The 25,335-nt window shown below is 40.6% G+C and overlaps 1 protein-coding gene across 1 annotated transcript in view; it reads left to right on the top strand.

The window, feature by feature from the left end:
- Positions 1–987: 987 nt before the first annotated feature.
- The window catches only part of LOC126285067 (uncharacterized), a 37,046-nt gene continuing 12,698 nt past the window's right edge, over positions 988–25,335 (top strand). Inside the window, exons 1-5 of the mRNA XM_049984390.1 lie at positions 988–998; positions 1,488–1,654; positions 1,718–1,887; positions 15,520–15,726; positions 21,349–21,465. Coding sequence (XP_049840347.1) covers positions 988–998; positions 1,488–1,654; positions 1,718–1,887; positions 15,520–15,726; positions 21,349–21,465 — 672 coding nt within the window. The remainder of the gene's footprint in view (positions 999–1,487; positions 1,655–1,717; positions 1,888–15,519; positions 15,727–21,348; positions 21,466–25,335) is intronic.

The following is a 25,335-nucleotide window of genomic DNA, read 5'->3' as shown; positions in this document are numbered from 1 at the left end:
GAATTTGTGGGCTCTTGGTGTTGGGCTACTTTTTCTGCTGCAAACTCCGGAGGAAAAGTTTTTGGTTAAGCCTGAAACAGTGGCCATCTACATAGCTATTGGAACATCCATCTTACTGTAGCTTTGTTGAAGTATATTAAGTGAAGTTGGAACGCCGAACCGGAGCTGGCGCCCAGGTAAATTGTGGGAATAGATTAATTTCTTTTGCGAAAGATTTTAATTGGGGTGAATTTAATGCTCATCCAATGGCATGATTTGTATGTGCACCGTTCGCATTTTACTTGCAAGGACCGTCACTCTCGTTCGGAAATTACTTGGAAAAACAGCCACCCCTGAATAACTCCGGAATGGAGCGAGACTGATGGTTCAAATTTGGTTCACCAGTGTATCGGACCTTTGCCTAAGATAAGTTTTCACATTTAGAAAAAAATCTTACTTCGTTTGAATTACACGTGAAAAAACAATTTTCTCTAGGAGGTTTTTGAAGCACTCCACTTCTATACTTTAAACATGTACAAATCGGTTCAAACTATTATAAAAATAATTTTCAGAAAAAGTTCGCCTTATTTCTAGCCAACAGAAAATATTTAACTGCGTTTTCTTCAAAAATTACTATGCTACCTTGTAGAAAATTTGTTTTCGGACAAAGGAAGGGTAAGCACATTAGTTTTCATACAGGATTGAAAAGTTTATAGTATTCTGTCGTGCATACATTCTTTCGCAGTTCGTCTGCTTATTTCACCCAATCATACTCATACATAATTTGGGTTGGATGTTTCAGCATTTCGTGCGAAAATTTTCCACATGAGTTTTTCTAGCGGCAGTTTCTTAATTTTCAATTTTTTTTATTGCATACGGTAAATAATGACAAGAATTTTAAGATAAGAGATAATAACAAGATGTATGTTTTTCAAGAATTTATTATTTGTTGCACAAATCGTTCAGCTTGCGGTATAGCAAGCTTTTAAGTAAGTTTATCTGTATATCATGGTAGTGTCGTAAGTTTAAGTAATATAAACAATTTACATACATTATTGTTATAAACTTCGCACAGGATTTAATATTCCATTCGGTATCGTTATGTTCTTTGCTGTTACTTTGTACACTGTAGTATGTATTTATCGTTGTCTTTCATGCGTTTGCGTACACAGTCTCATGTAAATAAAATGTTTGTAAATACAAAACAGAATTTTTTTTAAAAACAACAAAAAATCAAACACAGTTTTAAAAATTAAGAAACATAAAAGGAAACAGAAATGATAAAAATAATTACACCACCGTACCACTATGGTACCCCACTCGGGGAAAAATTAATTATAAGTTATTATAAATAGTTCCAGAATTATTAAATTAACGAAATCTGTGTAGAAACAAACTGCAGAAATGCAGTTCCGCAATAAGGAGGAGGGAATTTTCTAAGCTGCCTCGTCGTAAAGTGCGGTCTGACAAGTGGCTGCCGTGTGAGCCACGAGAGGTTGCGGCCGCAGGCTGGAGCACGCGGGGAGCGGCCGCGTGCTGGAGCTGTACTCGGACCAGCCGACGCTGCACGTGGTGACGGGCCGCTACCTGCCCGAGGCGGGCTGGCAGCAGGTGCGCGCGCTGCCCATGCCGAGGCACGAGCCCGCGCTGCCGTGCGCCACGTACGAGGCGTGGCGCTGGCCGCGGCCGTTCGCGCCCCGCCGGCCCACGGCGGCGCCGCCGCCGACGCGCTCCTCAGACGAGTCGACGACGCCGCCGCTCAGGCAGGCCTCCCCCGTCTGGTCGGCCGGCACCTGCTCCGTCATCCTCTCCTCCTCCTCCGGCTCTTCCTGCGACTGGCCCATCGCCAAGCCGCGCAACCGCTGGGACAAGGCCACCTCGACGTCGTCGCTCGCGCGAATGCTCGAGGTAGACTCTCACCTCTGGCTGTCGTCCTCCCGTTGTTTCTTCTCCCTCATCACCAATTTGACTCTCTTTATACCATCCTACGTCACTTCCTGTCTGCTCTATTGTGCTCTGTTGAAAAGTACGCTTTAGCAATGGTGTCCGCTAGGCCTTAGTGTACTGCAAAAGTTAACTCGCATAAAAGCGATTATATCTACATCTGCATCCATACTCCGTCAGCCACCCGACGGTGTGTGGCGGTGGATACCTTAAGTACCTCTATCGGTTCTCCCTTCTATTCCAGTCTCGCAATGTTCGTGGAAAGAAGGATTGTTGGTAAGCCTCTGTGTGGGCTCTAATCTATCTGATTTTATCCCCTTGGTCTCTCCGCGAGATATACGAAAGAGGGATCTGTTGTGTTAGCGTCGGCCGCGGTGGTCTTGCGGTTCTAGGCGCTGCAGTCCGGAACCGCGGGACTGCTACGGTCGCAGGTTCAAATCCTGCCTCGGGCATGAATGTGTGTGATGTCCTTAGGTTAGTTAAGTTTAAGTAGTTCTAAGTTCTAGGGGACTGATGACCTGAGATGTTAAGTCCCATAGTGCTCAGAGTCATTTCAACCATTTGCTGTGTTAGCAGAAGAGCCAACACCGTGTTACTAGAGGAGGGCGAAATGCAAGCGTTTTAGCTCACGCAGGCTGGCGTGAGGAGGGAAGAACTATACTGACGTGAGGTCTCGAACATAACAAGGAATTAGAATTCAGAAAGCGGACGTAATTAGTTTGATACTTAACTTTAGTCCATTAATCATGAACGTCGCTCTTGACGGTACATGATTCACAATACTATCAGTTCAGAATACAGTCTTGAAGAATATGGCGCCTTGCTAGGTCTTAGCAAACGACGTAGCTGAAGGCTATGCTAAACTGTCGTCTCTGCAAATGAAAGCGTATGTAATTCAGTGAACCATCGCTAGCAAAGTCGGCTGTACAACTGGGGCGAGTGCTAGGGAATCTCTCTAGACTAGACCTGCCGTGTGGCGGCGCTCGGTTTGCAATCACTGATAGTGACGACACGCGGGTCCGACGTATACTAACGGATCGCGGCCGATTTAAAGGCTGCCACCTAGCAAGTGTGGTGTCTGGCGTTGACACCACAGGAGAAATATACTGCTTGACTCCTCCGTGGCCGGCCGAGGTGGCCGAGCGGTTCTGGGCGCTACAGTCTGGAACCGAGAGACCGCTACGGTCGCAGGTTCGAATCCTGACTCGGGCATAGACGCGTGTGATTTCCTTAGGTTAGTTAGGTTTAAGAAGTTCTAAGCTCTAGGGGACTGATGACCTCAGAAGTTAAATCCCATAGTGCTCACAGCCATTTTTTGTAACCTACTTCCTTTGTTTTCGGATTGCATCTCCTTAGGATTCTTGCAATGAGTCTCAGTCTGACTGCTTTACCGACGATCAACTTTATATGATCGTTCCATTTTGAATCACTCCTAATGCCTACTCCCCGCTAATTTATGTAATTAACTGCTTGCAGTTGCTGACCTGCCATTTTGTAGCTAAATGGTAAAGTATCTTTCTCTCTGTGTATTCGCAGCACATTACGCTTGTCAACATTGAGATTCAATTGCCATTACCTGCACCATGCGTCAATTCGCTGCAGATCCTCCTGCATTTCAGTACGATTTTCCATTGTTACAACCTCTCGATACACCACAGCGTCATCCGCAAAAAGCCTCAGTGAACTTCCGACGTCATCCACGAGATCATTTATGTATATTGTGAATAGCAACGGTCCTATGACACTCCCTGCTGCACACCTGAAATCATTCTTACTTCGGAAGACTTCTCTCCATTGAGAATGACATGCGGCGTTCTGTTATCTAGGAACTCTTCAATCACACAATTGGTCTCATAGCCCATAAGCTCTTACTTTGTTCATTAAACAACTGTGGGGAACTGTATAAAACGCCTTACGGAAGTCAAGAAACACGGCATCTACCTGTGAACCCGTGTCTATGGCCCTCTGAGTCTCGTGGACGAATAGCGCGAGCTGGGTTTCACACGATCGTCTTTTTCGAAACCCGTGCTGATTGCTACAGAGTAGATTTCAAGTCTCCAGAAAAGTCATTATACTCGAACATGATACGTGTTCCAAAATTCTACAACTGATCGACGTTAGAGATATACGTCTGCACATCTGTTCGACGTCCCTTCTTGAAAACGGTGATGACCTGTGCTCTTTTCCAATCCTTTGGAACGCTACGCTCTTCTAGAGACCTACGCTACACCGCTGCAAGAAGGGGGGGCGAGTTCCTTCGCGTACTCTGTGTAAAATCGAACTGGTATCCCATCAGGTCTTACCAAGGTGACTACTGATCTGTTCTACCACCCCCACCGACGTCTCACAAGTGGCAACAGCGACCCACGTCTGCGACAGACGCCGATAGCCACGCGGGGTCCCAAAGGATCCAGAGATGCGCGCCCGCTGTGCCACGCTTTCTGCCGTTCCGACTACGAGAGCCCCTCTACGCCGCGATATAGGATGGCTGGCGGCAGCTACACGGCCAGTCTCAGTCGCAGCCTTCAATCTCAGTCAGCCATTCAACAGTTCGCTCGTGCATTAGTAGCCGGAGCCTCACATTGCACGACTCTTATTAGTTTTCTTCTTATAACACCTGGACTTCATTGCTGTTTGTTCTTTTGTAAAGTTTCTTCGCAAAGGTTGAAGAAGCCGCAAGTTAAGTAAAACTTCAGTTTCCTGTATTTACATTTTCGCTAGTCATTTCTGCTACAGTCCACCTTTCGCATGATGACAGCTGCTGCACCACTCTTACTGTTGTCGCTTTGTGGTACACAACAGCTACGACGAACACAGTCACTGACAAGGACAGGCCACGACGTTCGGATCATGAATTTGCTTCAGACTTTGTACACTTTTGTAGTCCATGCATGTCCGAAGAAACATTCATTGCTGCGACTACAACTGCTACGAAGTGTACACTACTGGCCACTAAAATTCCTATACCAAGAAGAAATGCAGATGATAAACGGGTATTCATTGGACAAATATATTATACTAGAACTGACATGTGATTACGTTTTCACTCAATTTGGGTGCATAGATCCTGAGAAATCAGTGCTCAGAACAACCACCTCTGGCCGTAATAACGGCCCTGATACGCCTGCGAATTAAGTCAAACAGAGCTTGGATGGCGTGTACAGGTACAGCTGCCCATGCAGCTTCAACACGATACCACAGTTCATCAAGAGTAGTGACTGGCGTATTGTGACGAGCCAGTTGCTCGGCCACCATTGACCATACGTTTCCAATTGGTGGGAGATCTGGAGAATGTGGTGGCAAGGGCAGCAGCCGAACATTTTCTGTATCCTGCAACATGCGGTCGTGCATTATCCTGCTGAAATGTAGGGTTTCGCAGGGATCATATGCAGGGTGAAGTCACGGGTTGTAACACATCTGAAATGTAACGTCCACAGTTCAAAGTGCCGTCAATGCGAATAAGAGGTGACCGTGACATGTAACTAATGGCACCCCATACCATCACGTCAGATGATACGCCAGTATGGCGATGACGAATACACACTTCCAATGTGCGCTCACTGCGATGTCGCCAAACACAGATGTGACTATCATGATGCTGTAAACAGAACCTGGATTCATCCGAAAAAATGACGTTTTCCATTCGTGCACCCACCGTCGACGTTGAGTACACCATCGCAAGCGCTCCTGTCTGTGATGCAGCGGCAAGGGTAACCGTGGCCATTGTCTCCGAGCTGGTAGTCCATGCTGCGCAAACTTCGTCGAACTGTTCGTCCAGATGGTCGTTGTCTTCCAAACGTGCCCATGTGTTGACTCAGGGATCGAGACGTGGCTGCACGATCCGTTACAGCCATGCGGATAAGATGCCTGTCATCTCGAATGCTAGTGATACGAGGCCATTGAGATCCAGCACGGCGTTTCGTGTTACCCTCCTGAGCCGTCCGATTATACAGGGTGATTCAAAAAGAATACCACAACTTTAAAAATGTGTATTTAATGAAAGAAACATAATATAACCTTCTGTTATACATCATTACAAAGAGTATTTAAAAAGGTTTTTTTTCACTCAAAAACAAGTTCAGAGATGTTCAATATGGCCCCTTCCAGACACTCGAGCAATATCAACCCGATACTCCAACTCGTTCCACACTCTCTGTAGCATATCAGGTGTAACAGTTTGGATAGCTGCTGTTATTTCTCGTTTCAAATCATCAATGGTGGCTGGGAGAGGTGGCCGAAACACCATATCCTTAACATACCCCCATTAGAAAAAATAGCAGGGGGTAAGACCAGTTCTTCTTGGAGGCCAGTGATGAAGTGCTCTGTCACGGGCTGCCTGGCGGCTGATCCATCGCCTCGGGCAGTTGACGTTCAGGTAGTTACAGACAGATAAGTGCCAATGTGGTGGCGCTCCATCCTGCTGAAATATGAATTGTTGTGCTTCTTGTTCGAGCTGAGGGAACAGCCAATTCTCTAACATCTCCAGATACTGTAGTCCAGTTACAGTAGCACCTTCGAAGAAAAAGGGACCAAAAACTTTATTGGCTGAAATGGCACAGAAAACGTTCACCTTAAGCGAATTACGTTCATACTGAGTTGTTTCCCGCGGATTCTCAGTGCCCCATATACAGACATTGTGACGGTTGACTTTCCCGTTAGTGTGGAAAGTTGCTTCATCACTAAACACAATCTTTGAAACGAAAGATTCATCTGTTTCCATTATTTGAGCAAGGATAAAATCACAGAATTCGATTCTTTTAATCTTATCAGCTGCAGACAGTGCTTGAACCAATTTCAGACGATAAGGTTTCATAACTAACCTTTTTCGTAGGACTCTCCATACAGTTGATTGTGGAATTTGCAGCTCTCTGCTAGCTCTGCGAGTCGATTTTCCTGGGCTGCGAACAAATGCTTGCTGGATGCGTGCTACATTTTCATCACTCGTTCTCGGCTGTCCAGAACTTTTCCCTTTGCACAAACACCCATTCTCTGTAAACTGTTTATACCAACGTTTAATACACCACCTATCAGGAGGTTTAACACCATACTTTGTTAGAAATGCACGCTGAACAACTGTCGTCGATTCACTCTCCGTCCGTACTCAATAACACAAAAAGCTTTCTGTTGAGCGGTCGCCATCTTAGCATCAACTGACGCTGACGCCTAGTCAACAGCGCCTCAAGCGAACAAATGTACAACTAAATGAAACTTTATAGGTCCCTTAATTCGCCGACAGATAGTGCTTAGCTCTGCCTTTTGTCGTTGCAGAATTTTAAATTCCTAAAATTGTGGTATTCTTTTTGAATCACCCTGTATATTTTGCTAACAGTCATTAGATCTCGACCAACCAGAGCAGCAATGTCGCGATATGATAAACCGCAATCGCGATAGGCTACAATCCGACCTTTATCAAAGTCGGAAACGTGATGGTACGCTTTGCTCCTCCTTACACGAGGCATCACAACAACGTTTCCCTAGGCAACGCCGGTCAACTGCTGTTTGTGCATGAGAAATCGGTTCAAAATGGTTCAAATGGCCGTGAGCACTATGGGACTTAACATCTATGGTCATCAGTACTCTAGAACTTAGAACTAATTAAACCTAACTAAACTAAGGACATCACACACATCTATGCCCGAGGCAGGATTCGAACCTGCGACCGTAGCAGTCCCACGGTTCCGGACTGAGCGCCTAGAACCGCTAGACCACCGCGGCCGGCGCTAATTTTTACTATGATAGTAAATGTTATATTAATAATTATCGACAACTAAACGATCAATAAGGGGTACTACTCACAAGTTTGACACAGTTTGCGGGAAGTAAACAGAAAAAAAAATCCTCCCGGATTTGTGGTGAAACGAATTCAAGACTTTGGCACCATAGTATGTAATGTACCTGTTCACATTTTGTTGCTTTCTCGTGAATTTTTAACCAAAAACTATACTGCAGTGAAGCCCCGGACTCCATATTCTTAAACTACCGCATGTTACATTTTTCTGTTGCAAAAAAAAAAAGGACCATAGAGAGCCGTCATTTCACAGGGATAGATGAGATTAAAAACGTATTACAGAGAGAGCAGCAAGTGCTCCAAAGACAGGATTCCAGACACATTTCGTTGATTGAAAGAAGCCATGGGATAAGTGTTTAAGTCTAATGTGAGTTATTTTTAAGGGGATAACTTTGATGTAGACCAGGGTAGTCAACCTTTTCCACTTACCGGCCAAGTTTGTATCTCTGTTAGTAGTAGAATTTTCTAACCGCCCACCAGTTCCACAGTAACGGTGATTTATTAAGTGCGAGTAGGGAAGTACTTTACAAAATTTATAAAGTAAAGTTACAGCAAATTAAAGCATAGAACAACAATTAGTTACCAAATATTTTATCTCAAAACTTTATGAAAAGCTAAAGAAAATGTTTGTACGATCTCTAACAACCTACCATTCACCACGAAAGCTGGAAAGCTCACTAGTGGGTGGTAGGGACAAAGTTGTCTACCACTGGTGTAGAGGAATAAATAAAATTCTTTGCAAAAGCCAAAAATTCCTGTTACTGTGTGAAAACATCTCATAGAGATGAAGATGCTTGCATAGGACAGAGTAGTCTGGGGAGCTGCATGAAAACAATTTTTGGACTGAATACTACAACAACAACAACAGCAACAACAACTACTACTACTACTGAAGCTTACATTGAGGTGACAAAAGTCATGGTATACCTCCTAACTGTGTTGGACCTCCATTTGCCCGGAGTACTGCAACAACTCGACGTGGCATGAACTCAACAAGTCGCTGAAAGTTTGCGTCAAAAATATTGAACCATATTGCCTCTACAGCCTTGCATAATTGTGATATTTTTGCTGGTACAGGATTTTGTGCACATACTGTCCTCTCGATTATGTCTCATAATCGTTCGATGAAATTCATGTTGTGTGATCTGGGTGGGCAAATCATTTGCTCGCATTGTCCAGAATGTTCTTAAAACCAATCGCAATCAGTTGTGGCCTGGTGACATGGTGCATTGTCATCTGTGCAAATTCCATCGTTGTTTGCTGCAATTGGTCTCCAAGTAGCCCAAAATAACCATTTCCAGTGAATAATTGGTTCAGTTGAACCAGAGGAGCCAGTCCATTCGATGTTAACTACAGCGTAATTTAACATACAGTGAAAAATGAAATTGTGTTTGGTCATTTAAAACTATGCCAACATTTTGTGTGATATGTTTATTGATTTCAAGTATACGCAGTACTGTCGCCCTTCTGTAAACCGTCACAGTTGGCACTATGTGGGTGATTTTCTTCTGAAAGATGTTTCGCAGAGACTGACTCTGCCTTTCCTAGTCTCCAGCTCTAACTGAATTAGCCCTGCTGCCTAACTGACTAACACATACTTTTCGATAATGCTTGCAGGTGACTTTATGCAAACATTTATGACCATGTCTACGTAATTCGCCAGCCGTGGCAAGACAGACTACGTCAAATTGACAACATCAATAATTTACTAGTGTAAACCGGGGTTACTTTGGCCCTTTGTGGCTAGCTTTGGCCCACTTATCAGAGAAAGTTCTAAATTTTTTTCTCACTAAAATTACATCATTAATATGAAGCACTACATCGTTAAAATAGGACACTGTGAGCTTAACCTTGTCATTTCACCGCACATGTCGAACGTTTCTTGGTCTTGGTGATCCAGCATGCTTCCACTGACGCGATTGACCCTTAGTTCGAACTCACGTCCGTAAACCATTACTTCATTACCTGTTACACCACGTTTCAGTAGCTCTGCATCATTATAGAATTCATCTAGCGTTTTCTGAACAGTATGCACTGCCGTTGTTTTTGTTTGCAATTCGTGGGTTTTGGAACAAATTTTCTTGTGACTTTTCATATCCGAAATAAACAAAAACGTTTCATAGTATGAGCCCACTGATACGTGATCTACAATATCAACAACTTTTCTGATTGCGATTCGGAGCTTGTTCATGATCATTTCTCTAACTTTTTACACATTTTCATCGTTTGATGATTTACTGCGGTGTTCATCACACTACTTCTCTTCGATGGCTTCACGGCCTTCTTCGAAACACTTACACCACTCGTAAATCGTTGCTTATTCATAGCAGACTCATCAAAAGCAATACTTAACGTTTCTAAAACTTCATTGCAATTTACTCCACTCTCATAGCAAAATGTAATACAAATTCTCTGATCCATTTTTATGAAAAATAAATAATTACTGTTCCTGCCAAAACACATATAACCTTTATGACAAACGACAATTGACCAAATATCCGGTATGAGAAACACTATAAGATACATTCATGAAATATTTACCAATACAGCACATGACAAATGTAACGTACATCCATGAGAACCTGTTTACAGTAGTGAAACATGGGACTCCCTCTACAGTTCTTATGCCCTGCACTTTCTTCCATTACCAAGTTGGCAGTTCCTTGATCCCTCGGGCAGAAGGTGCCTCAGCTACTTTGCACCCATAGCTGAGCTGCCAAGGCTTCGGCTTGCCCCCCCCCCCCCCCCCTCAAACCCCCAGTCCCCAGACATCACCCTTCTGCAGTGTTTTCTATGGAGATCTAGAAAATTTTAAATTTTGTAATTATGTTTGATAAAAAATGAAACATTAATGAAAAATATTACTTTAATGCACTGTATAGTGAAAAATATTGCACAGCAGGTTAAATGTAGCAATAAAAATGCATTACAAACAGTCTCGATCGTAATAAAACAATTACTTCAATGTTACCAGTTTCGGTCAGAATGTGACCATCCTCAGGCCCTTTATATCGTGATGGTAGGCGATAGCGATGAACGGAGCTGGTGTTATGACTTCACGAACTTCAGCTGTGTGCCAACTTGGTATAAGGGGTCAGAGGATCATCACATTCTGACCAAAACCGGTAGCCATTGAAATAAACGTTTTATTACTGTCGAGACTGTCTGCACTCCATTTTTAAAGTACTGTAAGACTAACCGCTGGTTCTCAAAAATTAATAAATGTGTGAAGCCGTGTTCACACACGCTTATGGCTTTCTGTAGTGGGACCTTCAGCTACCGTTCAGACAGGATGCCACAAATTCTTCGTAGTTGCAAAGCTTTCAATATGGTATCAATTGAAATCATATGAGCAATATGGTATCAATGTTAGGGCAGGTTATGGCGTTAGAGCTGTGAAAACAATTAAATACAAGAAAGATGAAACCGAAATGTTAGATTAGAAAACAGACTTCTCACAGGGATAGATCAAGGGTCAGAAACATGATTATAGAAGAAATAATGCTAGGAGTCGAAAGTAGGAAAATGCTGTCTGCTTCAGCAAATTAACCAACAGCTGGCATACATATATCACCTACAGATAAGCTGCTATTCCAAGATCTTACAACCTTATTGTATTCCTTAACGTAGGGATTTCGAATAACTGATTCTTAGTTTAACAGCTGCCACACCAGATTCAAGGGCTACTTGCCACATATAATTCATCATCTGTACAGTGCTTGATCTCACATATCACGAAGTTTCTACGACTCGCATTTTTGCTTCCATATTAAGTTTATTTTTTATTCATCCAAAAACTTTTAAGACTGTGGGATACATCATTGATATGCAGACATTGCACGCACGCTGAAACACACACACACACACACACACACACCTACAGAAAATCAAACATAGGCTCTTGCCCTTGTACTAGTGCGAAACTGTACCTGCCAACCACTGTTTTCATTTTTTTCTGTAGTGATGTAAAAACATACAAAGATCGAACGGAGTGCAGCAGCTCTTACTCCACAGTAACAGTAACAAAACGTTTGTGTTCTGAGCCACCAGGGAGCAATGGTGGAATGAAAGTGACGCCACAAAGTGTAACAAACATGACCTTCTTGTGCAGTGAACATATAGTGCGTAATGGGACGATCACTCTGTTGTAGAAATCATTCAAAAGCCAAGACCGCTTAATTACTGTTTACTGGATAACCGGTTTCAACACACTACAGGTGCCATCATGGGATCTGAATGCAGATTAACGTTTATAAACCATTTGGATGTAACGATACATGAGGTAGCTGATATAAATTTATTATCACAAAAAATCAAGGGAATAGGGCAGTGTGATGCCGACCGTTGTTAGCCGAGCAGCGGTTATGTACCAAATAGCTTTATCTTGTGAGTTACGTTTTAGATATTTTATGGAAAAGAATGACCATGGGAGCAGTCGTTTCTTGATTTTTTGTGACAGTGGTCTTATATCAGCTGGTCTGCTTCATGTATCGTTATATCCAAATGGTTTATAAATGTTGATCTACATTCAGATCCGATGTGGCACCTTTAGTGTGTTGAAACCGGTTATCCAGTAAACAGTATTTAAGCGATCTTGGCTTTTGAATTATTTTGACCTTTTTGTGATATCACAAAAGATGTGTCTCTTAAGTTGCGCCTCTAAAGACCGGGAGGTCACACATGCAATTGCATTGTAGCTGCAGTATGGCACTACCTGTGACGATACTTTTCTTGTGCATGTGAACCCAGTTTCATTGCAGTTTTAATATCTCCGCCAGCGGGTGATATCGATAGCGGGGTAGAGGTGCCACGGCTAATAACTGACATGTGCCGCCCGAACAGTGAGAGACAAATCGTATGGGCCCAGCCTCACAAAACTCAGGACTTGAAAAAGCGCCGCGAGTTATTCTTTGAGAGTATGCTGCATGTGCTATTACAAATTTAGGGTGCTATTTGCATACCGATCTGGTTATGGACTTTGACTTTCTGATTAACGTTATTAACATTGCTTCTGTGTTCAGCTTATGATTAATTTGGCTTTGGTTACATGTTATGCACCTGTATCAGAAGTGGACAAAAAAGTAGTAAATAAATTACAAATTATATAAATTTTTAAAAGAACTGAAAGTAAAACAAAGTATGTAGCCTTACATATTGTGCATCACCTACTGTGCATTGATATTTGAATAATATGTAACATAAAAAAAGATTATACTTGCTATTGGTAATTATTAACCACTTTCCAGGAATTGCTTTTTTATCATAATTCTACGTTGCATTTCCCTGCTTTGAGTGAAGCAAACTCATTGATTACGTAATTTAAACAAAGTTTAGCTGCAGTATCATTTTCTGATTAGAAGATAGCTAAATTTTAGTCTGCTTCCAACCATACTCGCCCTTAAACATTTTTATCATATTTAATTTGCTGTAAATGCGTTTGCAGTCACTGGCACTGTTATAAGTATCTGGAAAGCTACTTCGATGTTTGTACAATCTGTACTCTTTAAAAAAAACTTCGAAATATCGACATAGCCATGTCAATGCTCTTCGTCAGCTCTTCACCTGCATCTTGAAATCAACTATTCACTGAATAGTTACACTGTGTTAATATAATCCACTATATATGGGTCCTAAATTAGCTGCAGACTTTTTTTGGTGTGATATGGAGTTATTTTCCTTTATAGTGATTCCTGAAGAAAGAGAAATAAATGTCAGATGAAGTAATGTAATATATGAAGTCTGTTTCCCATTTCACTTATTACTGTATCATATACTTTGAAGTATGACACTGTAGCATATTCTCAGCACAGATCACATTGCTCACATGCAGCCACCTCTCCAGTGACTTTCTTCAATTTTATCAAACCTTTAACAGAAAAAACTCTTTGGACTAATACAAAATCACAAAAATTTTGACCTCGATTTCGTATTTCTGTACTCCATCTTAAAGTACTTCTCAAATGATTTTCGCCCCATTAGATTGTAAATTGGATGCAATGTTCTGTTAGTATAGTCCTGTTTACTTATATGCTTTTATAAGGCACACAAATTTCCAGTCAATTTCTCTGAGTAGTACCTGTTGCTGTTGCTGTAATCAATATGTCTCTTTTGGTGATATTGTTATGCCCCAGAATTGTACTCCAGGCAGATGTGAAAATATTTAAAGTTTCTCCCAGCAATGTTGGAGCAGACCAGAACTCAAGACAGGCATCTACTTTGAATGCTAGTCTGGAAGAACAGTTGATGGAGCTTGCCTCACAGCACCCAAGTTACAGGATGACAATGCCAATGCAGCAAAGTGACATAATGAAGAGGGGAGCATAACGTTACACTTCTGATGACACATAGTGAATCACCATCACCTAAGCCGTATGCAAGAATGGCTGTCTTCACGAAGGTGATGCAACAATAACTACTGAAAGCCTGAAGAGCAAACTGGGACACCATAGTGCGATGTAGAGCGCTAATGGGTTCCGAAATCTAGGATGTATTTGATCATTCTTGCTTCACAATAACGTCATCAGCGTAGACCGTCTGGTACAAATACCCTGACTTCCACAGCTTAGTTCTCAGTTTGCAGGCAACTAAAACCCAAAGTGGGACTTGTGGCGCACCTTCTGTCCTCTGTCAAGATGATTATGATCTGGCCAGCAGGACTTGGCTGCTGTAGGCTGCTGCTGCTTTGCTTCTGCCTTTGTTGATGAGAAGGTCTAGGTGCCTCTTTCCACCAGGCCTTCTGGAGGTCTAATTGATGTTACTCAGTTCACTGCTCAACAATCGTCAACCCAGGTGAGTACAGTAGCTACCGCTCCCTGACCTACATTGTGGGCTGTTGTCTTGCTCAGAATCCATGATGTAACAAGCAACACTGCATGACTACGCCCACCTTGTGCAGAGCTGTAGACTGCTTTTCTGGGGTGCAGTTTATGACATCAATGAGCTGCTGGCCACAAGAAGCACCATGGGTAGCCACGACTGAGCTGCAGCTAGCTGGCTGCAGCTAGCTGGCTGCAGCTAGCTGGCTGCAGCTAGCTGTGTGGGGCGCTGAATATCTGCCTTCCTCGCCACAGCTCCTGAGACTGTGAGATGTGCTAGCATTGGAGCATACCAGCATGACCAGCGCCATTCTGCTTGTCCAGCTCCTGGCAGCCGTGAAGAAAGACAACTGTGTATTCATAAATATAATGTGTATGTGATAAAGCCCTCAGACATTCGATTCCTCACCACCACATTCCATTTTGTTCACATATAAATTCATACTAATCCAGACTTGGAGGTGGCAAAGGTATTAGCTGGAGAGTCAAGTAAACATCACATCTATCTCCATTCCTCAGTGTGAATTAGCAGTGCAAAGAGGAAAATAAATCAGAGTAATCAAAACAAAACATTTTTATTCATTCATTCATTCACATGCCCTGCTCCATACATCCTATCATGAAAGATAGAGGAGCAAAGCAAGTTAAATTATGCTTCCAAGTACATTATTTTTCTGATGTTTCTATCTAATAATAGAAACTAAGTGCACATGTACCTTTACACATAACATGGTCAGCCATTTATACACTGATACTAAAGTTAATGGTTGTTAAATGTGAACATTAATGTTGACTGGAATTTACATCCATGAGTCTAAATACTACAATAAATTATAGAAAGCGTTGCTGATAAAGTATTGTTACAATATAGTTGAAGTAGCTCCTGTGTTTCACATAGACATCTTTCTTTGACACTTCGTGCAAGACATCTTTTACAAATGCCTCTACCTGATTAAATATTGTTTCATAAATGTTTAATCTTTATACTTTCAGGCTGCAACTTCCACTCACTTATCATTTAGGGATCGAGCTACTTCAATGTCACCTCTGAAACCTCCTCCAATTGACCTTCTGGGAGGAGATGACATACCACCACCTCCAGAACCACCCCCAGACCCAGATGAACTTGAAGCAGAAAGGCAAAGGGAATTAGAGCAGCGCTGGGAAGAAGAAGATCGGCAATGGCATGATGGAGAGCCAGTAAGCCAATGTGAATGTTTTATCTGCTCATATAACTTTGATGTCACAGTGGTTCAACACACATGTAATGGATCATTTCACACCATCAGATATTATTTTTCTGTCACTGTGGTCATAAATGTTAGCACATTAGTCAGCTATTTGCAGGATGCTTAGATACAATCTAATGTATGGTACCATGTATGGTACATACAATGTGTGGTACAATACATAGAATGCAGAGCATTATGCATCACGAGTCAGAAATCTAACAGTAGATGGGCAACAAAAGATAATTTTCACAAACTGTCAACTACCAGAAAAATGAAACAAAACTGTTAGCTTCTCACTGCTCCAGAAGTCAGCAAATAAAAGTAAGAAATCATAGATGGTAAAAAGACCTTAGACTGTATGTTTGAGATATTATATGAAGTAGCAGTAAGCTTTGGTCAGAGGTCGTAGCATTGTATGAATGGAATGGTTCTGTGGTAGGATAGTACCAACCCCTAGTACCAACCCCTAAACGTGAACAAGCTTGGCAAAGATAGTGTGCAATCCAGGTCAGAGACGTCGTGAAGGCACGAGTATTGGATCCATCAGGTTGGCAAACCATCCCCTCCACCACCTTTTGAACGAACAACAGTTAGGCGAGGTGTCTGCAAGTTCACTTGTTTCTTGGTAGCGGCGCTGGACAGACGTGGAGACGCAGCTCTCGATTTTGGTAATGTTAACAAAGGTACCAGAATGTCTCAAACCTGCTCGTTATATGGCCCAGATCTTGAAATTAGGTGTGACATTACCACGAAACCGCCATAAGGGAGTTTATTTTCATAATTTAGTCTAATTTCAGTAGAACTTAGCGTTTGTACATTGGTCAGGCTATGCACCATGAGCCTTAAGCTCACAGTCGAATTATTGCTCTGTCCTTAGCATAAAGTTTACTCATTTAATGTATTTTAATGTGGTCTTTCTTTTATGGTAATATTTTAGGGGATTTTTATTTATTTTTTCATTTGTTTTCTTTGTGTACTTGCTCTGCCGCTATGTGGTCAGTTGGAGCAACTGCCACATTGGTAAACTGCAGTTTCGGTCTGAAAATGTATAGTAGTAGAGAGAATAACCATATGGTAGGTGGTGAGTGTAAGATAGAGAAGGAATAATCTTGTGTATCCGTATTTTTTGCATTTCTGTTGGCTACTGCTACGTAGCCACGTGTGTGGAATAGTATTGATGTGATAGTTAATCCCCCACCCCCCAATAACTATTTTATTCACCTACAATGAAGTGCATTAAGTAAAATACATTGTTTAAACTCTTGTACATAGGAAAGTTCAGATTTTAATGCCCTTTGATAGAATAAAGACTTGCAAAATTTTCCCGCCATTTGATAATAAATGTTCTTCCCCTCAGCTCAGTAATGTGATGTTGTTTCTGAAAGCAAGATTAAACCAAAATTGGCAATCATAGTGAAGAGCACCACTTGCTATCCTTTTTTCAGTATACGTTTTAACAAAAATTGAAATGGTTAGGCAAATGCTCTTCTGCCCTGATCGAGTTCACTTGTAATCTCTTTGCTGAACTTGTTCTGGATGACCTATAGTAATTGATTGTAATCAGCATGGGTTTAGGTAATCGTGTCCCTGCACAAAATTACACTAAAGGCAGGTCTCCACTCCCCTCTCCCTTTCGATAATTACATGGCGAAAGTGAATCATGTTAGCTAGAGAGACTTGTTGTGATGATGTATATTCCAACAGACACACGGCTAGTTATTGAAATTCCATCGGTATTGAATAAATATCAATTATCCTGTATGGTCAATTGATTATTTCATCTCTTCATCATAAAGAATAAATGAAAGTCAGTACCACAACTGAATGCTGGGACATGAAAGTAAATAATGGCTCTATGCTCCCTGTTAAGCACTGTATAGGTGCCTTCTGTAGTGGTTATAAAAAAATATATTGCGTTATCCATTGCATTCAATTTTTTACTGGTTAGATAAACCCTCCTGCTAGAAATTATTAATCCCTGGCAATAACTCGCAGGGACTTGTAATTTCGTGGACCACATGAATTTGTTAAACCATTACTACAGAGGATTAATATGTCCACTACATAAAGGAAAGAAAGTGATTCTAACAATTATAGTGAAATTTCCCTCTTGCCAGTGCGGTATAAGATCCTAGCCATGGCACTTTTTAAGAGAGCTGAAGGAATACTCAACCCACAGCTAGGAGAGTATCGAGCAGGATTTTGGAAGAGAAGGTCTTCCAAAGAACAAATACTAAATCTACAGAACATAATAGAAATGAGGAAAATCAGAAATTTTAAATTCATGATATTATTTATAGATTTTAAAAAGCCATGTCACTCAGTTGATAGAAATGCACTAATCAACGTTTTAAAGGAATTGGACTTGACAATAAAAAACAGAAATAATTAAAGGAACTTTAACAAACACAACCTCAAATGTTAAATTTATGAAGAAGCTGTTGAAATACTTTGAAATAAAATCGGAAGTAAAACAGGAAGATAATTTATCACTTTTACTTTTTAGCTGCACATTAGAGAAAGTAGTGAGAGAATGGAGAAAAAATATGAACACTAAGTGTGTTCAACTAAGAAGAAACCAAAATACTTGTAAAATCACCATAAATTGTCTAGCTTTTTAGATGATATGGCATTAATTATCAACTCACTGATTAGTGCCAAAGAACAAATCACATAAGTAGAAAAACAAGCAGACGAAATAGGATTAAAACTGTCATTTCAAAAACAGATTTCATAACAAATATCAGTGATGCCCCTCCAAATTTGAAAATTTGTAACAACACAATATGTGAAACAAACTGCTTTAAATACATCAGAGAACGGATAGTAAGCAACACAAAAGAAAATATAAATGTAGAAAGTAGAGTACATAAAATGAAAACGGCATTCCAAATGACAATAAACATATATTAACAAGAAAACTTTGTCCAGACACGAAACTAAGACACTATCAAACAGTGGTATGGCCTGGAACACTGTATGTATCAGAAATACTTAAAGAAACAAATCTTGGAGATCATCAGAAACAGGAAAAAGTTGAAAGAAAACTGCAAAGGATTTTAGTGGGACCTAGAAGCGATAGTAATATTGAATACAAATTAAGATGAAACAGAGATCTCTATTTGAAAATGGAAAAGCTAACTTATGTAGTGAGGAAAAGAACACTACAGTTTTATTTGCACATATACTGAATGGATAATAAATACATACCAAGCAGATCTCCAACTTGCTAACCAGAGACAAATCCAAATCCATATGGTTCACCAAAGTTTACAAAGATATTAGAGGAATTAGAATGGACATAATAGATAAGAGAATACTTTCTAAGGAAGCAACAAAACAGAAAGGACTTCAGGAAAAGAAGAAGTCTGCAAAAGGGGGAAATGGACCCAGGAAGAAAAGAAGTCACTCCCTCAAAGAATGAAGGAAGTCTGGGAACAATGAAAACTAAACACAAAGAAGGAAGACCAAAGCTGATTTATGGTATCCTCCAAAACGGTTATTTGAATAAATAAATATTATGTCTACTGACTTGTGCGTTTTTATAATTATAATCAAAACATTATTTGATCTTTCAGTATTTCCTACAGAATTCATCAAGTATACAGCGAATTGTAATTTTATCAAATAATCAGTTACATACATAAAACTAAGTGTGTATATAAATATTGCAAGGATTAGTAATGACTAATTTCTATTAATTCTTTAATTGAGCTGAATTTGTTGCGTTTTAGCCAAGTTCCTAGCTTTTTCTTAGATTTGTGTAATGGTACGAATTTTATACTTAAGTAATTGTACTCATTATGGATAACAGTGAGTCTTGAATAAAGCTATCCAGCAAGCTGTCATTTCTAGTATTCTGTATATGTACATCAAATGTTATGTACACTTCTCTCCACGTTTTTTCCACCACACATAAACACTCACATAAATACAAATTAGGTGTATTGTTACATTAAGAGAATATTTCTCAAAACTGCGGTCTAACATGAAATACTAAATGAATACAAAGAAACGCAGCACAAATGTTGTTAGCTCTCTTGTATACACAGGACAGTTTCAGTAAGATGCTGAAAAACCTAACTGGTCAACACTTTAATACGGATACCAACTATGGTATTTCTCAAAAGCCTACTTACAAGGTTTCCATAATCAGCACAGAATAATGAATCTAAGAATATGCTACAGCCCCCTATTTGTTGGTGCTATAGAGTCTGCAAAAATAATATTACACTAATTATTACACACACACAGGATTTTACAGTCAATCCTTCTGCATGATGCATGCAAGTGGAACAGGAAGAAACACTAATACTACACTGAAGAGTCCCATTTGCTACCCTTTTTGTATTGTAGAATATGAAGGTAAATATAGATATAGAATCACTGTTGTGACTGTTCATTACACAGCATTTTATTTTCCTTGAGTTTGCTTCTACTCTGATGCTTGATTTAAGTAGGTTTTTGTATAAATTATGAGGTATTACTTTCTGGTTTCTTTAGTCAAAACATATTTATTCCACAAAATTAAATCTGACAATCTGTCTAATCGTTGCATGAAACCAACCACCCTACTCTTACATTATGCTTTCACAGAACAACCATGAACTACTATGCTCTTTGATAATGTTGGCGCCTGGTAAAGTGCTGCAATTGAGCTTCTTATATAATACATCTTAGAAATTTGCGGTTTATTTTAATAAAAAATTATAAGATATTCTAGTGTGACAATCAAGTCACAAAAGCTTACTTACTTTTGTATAATGGTATTTTCACCATTACAAATGAGTTACAAATGTCTTAAAATCACAGTTTAAATATTGGTGCTATTAAGTACAGCACATATTTCCTGTCAAATGAGAATTATCAAAACTAACAATATTTCTCCTTATCTTATTTAGTGAATGTAATTTTATCTTACATATTGTCATTACAAACGAGACATTTTCTTGACGATGGAAAATTTCAAAGTTTTGGAAAGTTTCAATGTGTGTCTATTAGACCATTTACTCAGCTGCTTTTCAGGTTCATGTGATGTACTTGTGTCTCTGTGCTGCCCTTCATCTGATGGCTATGACTATTTCAAATGTATCTTGTTCAACAGTTCTTTCTTGAACTCAACTGCAGTTTCAGTAATTTCTGATTCATAAATTTCAGTTTGTTGTTCTCTCATAGCATGTATCTTTCTGAACATCAGTGTGCAATGTTAACCAAAACACACACACACACACACACACACAGAAATGGAGGGGGAGGGGGAGAGAGAGGAATGTACATTTGGATGTAATATTTATATCTAGTTAATTGTATCCACAATCACAGACTAAAAGAGGTGCTTCATACACAGAGGTTAATTCTGAGAGTATAGGTTGCTGATGTCTTGGCAGGGGATATTCCAAACATATTTTGATCGCTCTTTTCTTTAGTTGGTCACTTGTTGCACTTGTTGAACAGAAAACCTGCAGAGAGACTAGGACCCTAGAGATGTTGAATTTGACAGCATTGCTATTTCACAGAAATTCTAAATTATTTGCTTAGATGAGTGGTACTAGAAAAATTAAAACATCAAAATGTATTTTCTTGTCTACAGGTAGTCCCTGAATCAGAAGTTCAGCATAAAAGGATACCTGGTATTAATGGAGTGTTGTATTATCGTTTTGGTGGAATTGAGTTGGCTACACAAGGATTTCCAGATGCTGTAAATAGAGTATGTAGCACAGTTACATATAAATAACAGATGTTTGAATGAACATGTAATATTAACAGTGTTGTTATAAGCTAGATACAACTGCTTAACCACCATGGAGTTGTGCTTTAACTTAGACCTCTACAAACATGCTAACTGATTGTACTTGAGATGACATACAATACAGTTGACTACATAAATAGGACTATACCATTTATAGGTACATAAATGTGTTACATGCAGGCCAAATGAGCCTTTTCAGTGAGCCTCTTCATCTTCACACTACTAATTACAATGAAATATCCCTTGAAAGGAGGTATTGGATTCACAGGAGATAACCTTAGTTGCAGGGAAATGTATAGCACGTAGAAAAACAATGAAAGGAAATGTTAAGAAATGGAAATAAATCAAATACAAAATTATTAATGAATTTCCAACATAATTTTTGTTGAATACTACAATACTACAAACAAGGCCCCCGGAGTAGACAACATTCCATTAGAACTACTGACGGCCTTGGGAGAGCCAGTCATGACAAAACTCTACCAGCTGGTGAGCAAGATGTATGAGACAGACGAAATACCCTCAGACTTCAAGAAGAATATAATAATTCCAATCCCAAAGAAGGCAGGTGCTGACAGATGTGAAAATTACCGAACTATCAGTTTAATAAGTCACAGCTGCAAAATACTAACGCGAATTCTTTACAGACGAATGGAAAAACTGGTAGATGCGGACCTCGGGGAGGATCAGTTTGGATTCCGTCGAAATGTTGGAACACGTGAGGCAATACTGACCTTACGACTTATCTTAGAAGAAAGATTAAGAAAAGGCAAACCTACGTTTCTAGCATTTGTAGACTTAGAGAAAGCTTTTGACAATGTTGACTGGAATACTCTTTTTCAAATTCTAAAGGTGGCAGGGGTAAAATACAGGGAGCGAAAGGCTACTTACAATTTGTACAGAAACGAGATGGCAGTCATAAGAGTCGAGTGGCATGAAAGGGAAGCAGTGGTTGGGAAAGGAGTGAGACAGGGTTGTAGCCTCTCCCCGATGTTATTCAATCTGTATATTGAGCAAGCAGTAAAGGAAACAAAAGAAAAATTTGGAGTAGGTATTAAAATTCATGGAGACGAAGTAAAAACTTTGAGGTTCGCCGATGACATTGTAATTCTGTCAGAGACGGCAAAGGACTTGGAAGAGCAGTTGAACGGAATGGACAGTGTCTTGAAAGGAGGATATAAGATGAACATTAACAAAAGCAAAACGAGGATAATGGAATGTAGTCAAATTAAATCGGGTGATGCTGAGGGAATTAGATTAGGAAATGAGACACTTAAAGTAGTAAAGGAGTTTTGCTATTTAGGAAGTAAAATAGCTGATGATGGTCGAAGTAGAGAGGATATAAAATGTAGACTGGCAATGGCAAGGAAAGCGTTTCTGAAGAAGAGAAATTTGTTAACATCGAATATAGATTTATGTATCAGGAAGTCGTTTCTGAAAGTATTTGTTTGGAGTGTAGCCATGTATGGAAGTGAAACATGGACGATAACTAGTTTGGACAAGAAGAGAATAGAAGCTTTCGAAATGTGGTGCTACAGAATAATGCTGAATATTAGATGGGTAGATCACGTAACTAATGAGGAGGTATTGAATAGGATTGGGGAGAAGAGAAGTTTGTGGCACAACTTGACTAGAAGAAGGGATCGGTTGGTAGGACATGTTTTGAGGCATCAAGGGATCACAAATTTAGCATTGGAGGGCAGCGTGGAGGGTAAAAATCGTAGAGGGAGACCGAGAGATGAGTACACTAAGCAGATTCAGAAGGATGTAGGTTGCGGTAGGTACTGGGAGATGAAGCAGCTTGCACAGGATAGAGTAGCATGGAGAGCTGCATCAAACCAGTCTCAGGACTGAAGACAACAACAACAACAACAACAACTACAAGCTTTTATATAAAAACATATTTTCATGGATTTATGAGGGGGAGTGGGTAATTGTTGATAATTGGTGGTTTCAAAATAAGGGACTAAATGTGGTGCTATAAATATATTCATTATTATGCTGTTTTGTAGTTTGTGTCTCTATTGTATTTTGTACCTTCTGTTTTTGCCATTTCTTCCTGTAGCTGCTTCTCCACTCATATTTACCTTCTCATTACGTTAAACTTCCGTTTAATTCTGTCTTATTTCCAGGAAGGGATGGCAGGTACACAGGCTAGGCATGTGGTGCACAGTTGTCGAAGCCAGTGGGGAGCTGAGCATGCTGAAGGTGATTTGGGAACGTTTATTGGGAGGGGATAATGTGATGGAGGAAGGGGAAACTGTTGAGCGGCGCTATGGGGACAGTGGATTACCGGTTATTGAGACAAGGATAATTACAGAAATGGAGGCTGTAATATAACGACAACTGCTGCCTGCATGGTTCAGAGAAGCTGGTGGTGGAAGGAAGCATACAGACGACACAGGCTATGAAGTGGCTATTGAAACTGAGCATGTTGTGTCACCAGCTCTTGGCAGGATCCTGCTGGACAATTGGTTAGTAGTCTCAACATAAAACGCTTCACATATGATAGGCTCCTTGCGCAGGTGGCATGTCTTCTTATTGTGTAGGATGAACCTGTGACAGGACTGGAGTAGGGAGGGTTGTATGCGTGGATTTCATGGTCTTGCATCTTGGTCTGCCACAGGGATATGATACCTGGATGATATGTAAGTTGGAGCAGGAAGGATCTTGGGCAGGACATCCCTCATTTCAGGCACTATGAGAGATAATCAAAGTCCTGATGAAGATGGTTCAGTTGTTCCAGTCAACGATGATAATGGGTGATGAGAGTGCACTCCTTTACAGCTGATTCTTGGGGATAGTGGGAGGATTGGTAGTGTGTGAAGATACCGCACAGGAAATCTGTTTGTGGACTAGGTTGGAGGGGTAGTTCTTCTCTGGGAAGGCGTTCGTGACACTGTCAGTGCACTGAACAAGGAAGTTCTCATCACTGCAGGTATGTCATCTGTGGGAGAGAATTTTTCATGTGTAAGGGACAGCAGCTGTGAAATGCAAGTGCTGATTGAAGTTAGTGGGACTAATACAGACATAGGTGTGGATGGAGCCATCAGTAAGGTGAAGGTCAACATCAAGGAAAGTGGCACATTGGATACAAAAAACCAGGTGGAGCAGATGAAAAAGAATATGTTGAAGTTGTGAAGGAAACACAATAGGCTATCTTGACCCTGAGTGTACATCATGAGGGTATCAGCAATGAACTTGAATCAGGCTGGGGATTATAAGTTTTGGGAAGCTAGGAGAGTTTCCTCTAGATGGTTTATGAACAGGTTGGTATGTGGGAGTGTCATTTGCATTTCCGCAGCAGTGCTATCCATTTCTTCATATATCTTACCTTCAAATTAAAAGTAGTTGCGAGTTAGAATAGATGGTAAGCTGTAAAAGGAATAAGATGGTGGGTTTGGAGTCTGAAGGACGAACACTATTTCTCCCAACAGCCTCCAGATTCCAATCCTCCACCTCATTACGTAGACAGCTTATCAGCTATATCCTGACTCCCATCGGCTGTCCTTTGAAGGAAAAGAATACAAAAAAAACAGTGCACAGCCATGGGCATCTGCATGGCACCCTCCTGTAAAACCAGTTTATGGACCATCTACTGGAAACCTTCCCAGCTTCCTAAAAATCCCAACCTTTAGTCTGATTGAGGTTTACTATGCTGATATCTTCATGATCTGGACTCAGGGCAAGACATCCTTTCCTCGTTGCTTCACAACCTCAATACCTCTCTTCCATCCCCCTCTACCCAACATGCTACCTTCCTGCACATTGACCTCCATCTGTCTGAAGTTTCATCCACACTTCTGTCGACATTAAACTGACAAGCCA

Source organism: Schistocerca gregaria, chromosome 8, assembly GCF_023897955.1.
Source record: "Schistocerca gregaria isolate iqSchGreg1 chromosome 8, iqSchGreg1.2, whole genome shotgun sequence".
Taxonomy (NCBI): domain Eukaryota; kingdom Metazoa; phylum Arthropoda; class Insecta; order Orthoptera; family Acrididae; genus Schistocerca; species Schistocerca gregaria.
Note: the sequence above shows the minus strand (reverse complement) of the source record. Positions and strands in the feature narration are given on the sequence as shown.